Source organism: Penaeus chinensis, chromosome 7, assembly GCF_019202785.1.
Source record: "Penaeus chinensis breed Huanghai No. 1 chromosome 7, ASM1920278v2, whole genome shotgun sequence".
Taxonomy (NCBI): Eukaryota; Metazoa; Arthropoda; class Malacostraca; order Decapoda; family Penaeidae; genus Penaeus; species Penaeus chinensis.
The window spans coordinates 13,164,730-13,169,729 of NC_061825.1; the positions used below are offsets into that span (position 1 = coordinate 13,164,730).

At 30.6% G+C, this 5,000-nt stretch overlaps 1 protein-coding gene across 1 annotated transcript in view; it reads right to left on the reverse strand.

The window, feature by feature from the left end:
- Nucleotides 1-5,000, reverse strand: part of LOC125027010 (28S ribosomal protein S14, mitochondrial-like) — a 16,706-nt gene that overhangs the window by 4,928 nt on the left and 6,778 nt on the right. The window contains exon 2 of the mRNA XM_047615619.1: nt 46-207. Coding sequence (XP_047471575.1) covers nt 46-207 — 162 coding nt within the window. The remainder of the gene's footprint in view (nt 1-45; nt 208-5,000) is intronic.

Below are 5,000 nucleotides of genomic sequence, written 5' to 3' on the forward strand. Positions count from 1 at the left end.
TAGTCTTCATAACAAAATAAAATTACAAAAATAAACACAGCAAACCTTGATCTGCTCAGGAATGATCTTATTTTTTCGAAGGGCATTGATGTTCAGCCTTTCGAAAGCGAATTCTTTAACCACCTTCCGGTTGCGCACTTCTTTGACCATTTTCCAATCTGCATACTTGCCGATGGTGGAAGTGGTATGAAGGCCACATGATGGAGGCTGTGAAGAAAACAGAGAAAAAATATGGTTAAATCATTTAAAATTTTGCTATTTCCTGATTTAATTTTTTTTTTTACAGGAAATATGCATAGATAAATAAAGCATGATTCTACAGCTATGTACAGAAAATATGCATAAATAAATAAGGCACGATTCTAAAGCTATATAATACTTTTAAACCTTTCAATTATCAAATGATGCTGACATGGTTTGAAGAATCCTTCAAGGATGCCTTCTTTATAATACTGGTATACAATATTTTCTCCTACAAATTCTATTTTCACCAATACCAATTCCTAAAACGTCTTCTTAAAAAGATATTCATACATACATATGCTAACACACACATACATACATACACATATACATAGTGATTTATCCTTTATTTCCCTTTAAGAGCAATGATATGTTTGATTAAATGGAAGCAGAAATGTTACTATTAATTACTGTTCACAGGTTAAGAATAAAAAGAGTAGAAGAAGAAGAAGAAGAAGAAGAAGAAGAAGAAGAAGAAGAAGAAGAAGAAGAAGAAGAAGAAGAAAAAAAAAAACTTTGGTGCCATTTGGTCCCTTAGAGCAGTGCCAGGCAAACTTCAGCCTTCCTACTCACTTAATCCAATCTGGCCCTCAGATCCCCAGACTTGGCTCTCCCTCTCATGTTTTGATACAATTTCTGCTATCATAGCAAATGTCAGGTGCCCTTTGGATTTTCACATGAACAATCACTCTTAAGGCTGGTTCATATATTTTAAAAAGTTAAATTACACTTCTAGACCTTAATTTGTGAACTAAAACCATGGTGGTTATGATAATTATCACTACTACACAAAATACACATTTTCAGATGTGCAGGTACAGTAAGTTTGATGTAACTAGTAACATTACTGTAAATTGTCAATCATGTCCACAGGCCCCTAAAAAAAATAAAAGAAGAAGAAGAAGCAGAAGAAGTAAAAGAAGAAAAAGAAGAAGAAGAAGAAGAAGAAGTAAAAGAAGAAGAAGAAGATGAAGTGAAGAAGATGAAGTAAAAGAAGAAGAAGAAGAAGACAAAAAAGAAGAAGAGGAAGAAGAAGAAGTAAAAGAAGAAGAAGAAGAAGAAGAAGAAGAGGAAGAAGATTACCCACACAACCACACTGTTGAAGTTACCTCATTACTTTTAACCCAATCGGCATGGATGGCAAGAGTACATGCTATGCGTACTGTAGTACAAGTTCAGAATACATGCCATGCGTACTGTAATATAAGTTCATTTGTTGTCTTCACACATAGATGGCTCTACAAGTACTCAGTCACCAAGGAGTGAGTTATTTGTCCTACTTATTTTACCTGTTTACACTTTTCCTTGATTTTTGGAAAGTGCCTTTTGTATTATTTTATTTTTAATATTATCAAGATCTTAATCACAATTTAATTATCATAATATAAATAAGAATAATCACAGTGTTGATATCAATAGTATCAAAGAGAAAAACACATTGATATCAATAGTATTAGAGGGAAAAACACATTTTGCCACCAATTCAAGGGAAGGTGAAATCAGGATCGGTCACTAAGGCATACTGCTAGACTCCTTGTTGGCTGAGCACATGTGGAGGTTAACATACATATATATATACATACATACATACATATACATTATATATATATATATATATATATATATATATATATATATATATATATATATATATATCACACACACACATATTATATATATATACATAGACACAATCACACAATCATATATTTATATATATATATATGTATATATTATACACACACACACACACACACACACACACACACACACACACACACTCACACAATCACACACACACACACACACACACACACACACACACACACACACACACACACACACACACACACACATTATTTTACATCATATTTTCTTATTAACTTCACATTATTTTGAACCACTTCCCCATTAATATAACAGAAAATGACTTGCCAATAAAAAGAGTAGGGATAACTATTTCAAATCCATGTGTACTAATATTCTTTTACTTTTTGTGCTGTATAAGAAATAGCATTCATGTTTTACACTTATCCTTTAGGCTGCAGTGAGAGGTATTTTCTTAATCTTTTAATTGCATCTGTCTAAGACTTTTAATCTTATAAGAGATATTTCCATTCGTGAAGACTTAAAATATATCTCTTCTTACTCTTAAAGCTCAAATCAGTACGAGTGAATTTTCCTTATCCTCGTGTGGTAGAGCAATTGTATAGAAAAAAGAATGAAAGGGGGAAAGTAAATAAGAAAGAAAGAAAGAAAATAAGAAAGAAAGGAAATGAAAGAAAGAAAGAAGTAAAGAAAGAAAGAACGACAAAGAAAGAAAGAAGAAAAGAAAGAAAGGTAAAAATAATATAACAAATTAAAAATAATATTAAAATAAAATTTCTTTACCTTATTTACCTGAAACCTATTTTCTAAGTGAAAATATCACTCTGATATTTGCAGTTGAGAGTATTTCATTTAACACTTACTATATGCATTAATAAAATATAAATAATATTTCAACAAAAACTCCTTTACCCGTTTTAAAAGTTTTTGAATGATGATATCTGACATTTGCATTTGAAAATATTTAGTCTAACACTTACTACATGCATTAATCCTTTTATATTAAAATATAATATAAATATAAGACTGTAGTAAAAGAAGCCTTTGAAAGGGAATATGTTTTATATTCTAAATATCATCTTAAACATTACACTTTCCAATATGCTTCACAGAAAGCTGTATATGAAGACACATCTTTGTTAGTACCACAACTAAAAATGGGGGGAAAAAAAGAATAAAAAGATGAAATAAATAAATTATAAAATAATCATATATAAATAAATAAAAACTAAATAAAATATTCACATTTTCAATTAACACAGCCTGAAATGGATTAGGCAACTCATAACACTTAGGCTTTTACCAAAACTGGCATTTTTTCCCTCTATGAAGTTAGCTACAACTCATAGACTGCCTGATCTTATAAAATTCTCAGGCAAGCCCTTCAGCTATCACATTTCAAACAATCATGCTCCATGGGTAGGATTCATTTTAGTATCATAGTCATATTTTCATCTATATAAACACCGTAGCCATCATTATTCTTTAACCTACCAGTAGAGATGATGATGTATATGAAACTTGGTGGATAAATAGTAACACGGTTTCAGTAAAGAAAAAGAAAATAATAGAATAAAATATTTTGCAAATCATTGGATACAAACAATTCAAATGTCTCTTGCTTCAGCATTACTGTTTTACTATTTTTAATGAACTAATCCTCTGTTGATTATGAACAAAACAAAACAATAATAAAAAGGAGAATAATGAATATTTCAGGTGAACTTCATTACAGTTAACTAGTTGTTGAGTGTATTCTTTCTGTAATTACTCCTTAGCCTATAACAATAAAGAAGAAGAAGAAGTTAATAGGTTTAAGAAGAGATCTTCAAAATTATATTTAAAAAACTATAGCCTCATCTTGTGTATTAGGAACAATGAGTCACTAATAATATTAAATCTCAATTGAACAGAATATGCATCAGCAACTCTGAGATAACAAGAAATTCTGTCAGTGCTAGTTCTGAAACAATTCTACATGAGGAGCAGTGTATATAAATAACATGTACTCATTCAATCCTTTAAATATTTAACTCAAAATTAACTATTGTAAATCAACCCTTGTGCCATGTCCTAAAACTTGCAATCATCCAGGCTGTTTGGATCACATTTGAACCACCATCATTACTTCCTGTTAACCCATTCGCCCTGGGTTTATGTTCTGTCCCCTGTAGTTTCTGGTGAATTTAATTACATACAGATGGCTTCACATGTGCTCAGCCAGCAAGGAGTCTATCAGTAGGCCCTAGTTACCGATTCCGATTTCCCCATTCCTTGAATTGGCGGGAAAATGTATTTTTCTTATTAATACCATTGCTATTGATAACGTTATTATTGTTATTGATGTTATGATTAATGAATTGTCATTAAAATATTTTAGAATATGAAATGATACAAAAGACCCTATCCTAAAGTGAAGGAAAAGGGTAAACAGGTGAGATAGGTAGTTCTAATAACTGGCTATTTGGTGATTAAGAACTTGTAGTGCCATTTATGTGTAAATACAATAAATAAACTTGTATTACAGTGGGCATGGTATATATTTTTGCCAAATGGGGCAAAGGGGTTACACTCCATTACTACTTTGCTACCTTTAAAGATATATTTCTTGCATATTTTCAAGGAACCAAATGACTTTTACTCAGGCTTCTGCAAATCTAAAAGTGATCAAGATTTTAATGAGTAAGATTATCCTATCAGATAAGTAGATTCAGCTTTGTAAACCAGATTTTTTTGAAAAATGTATGTGCTTCTTCTTTTTTTCAATATAAAAAACAAAAGAAATATTGTAGAGAAAAAAATAATACACAAAATATAATGTTTTATATGTTTAGAACCCTTGGCTGCTGGGTCACAAAATATTTTGAAAGACCAGAGGTTATCTACTAATGATGGGATGGAAAAAAAGAAAAGAAAAAGAAGAAGAAGAAGAAGAAGAAGCCATATTCAATCTGATTTTGTCTACTAATTTTGCTTGCACACAATTGGCTCCACAATTACTAGTTCTACCTGACCTTCCTTGTCTACCATTTTCTTGATATTCAGAAAGTTTTTCATTTTTTATTCCTTATTACAATTAGTACTGATAATTATATAATAATCCAAATGTCAACAACAATCATAATAGCAGTAATGATATTAACCCCATT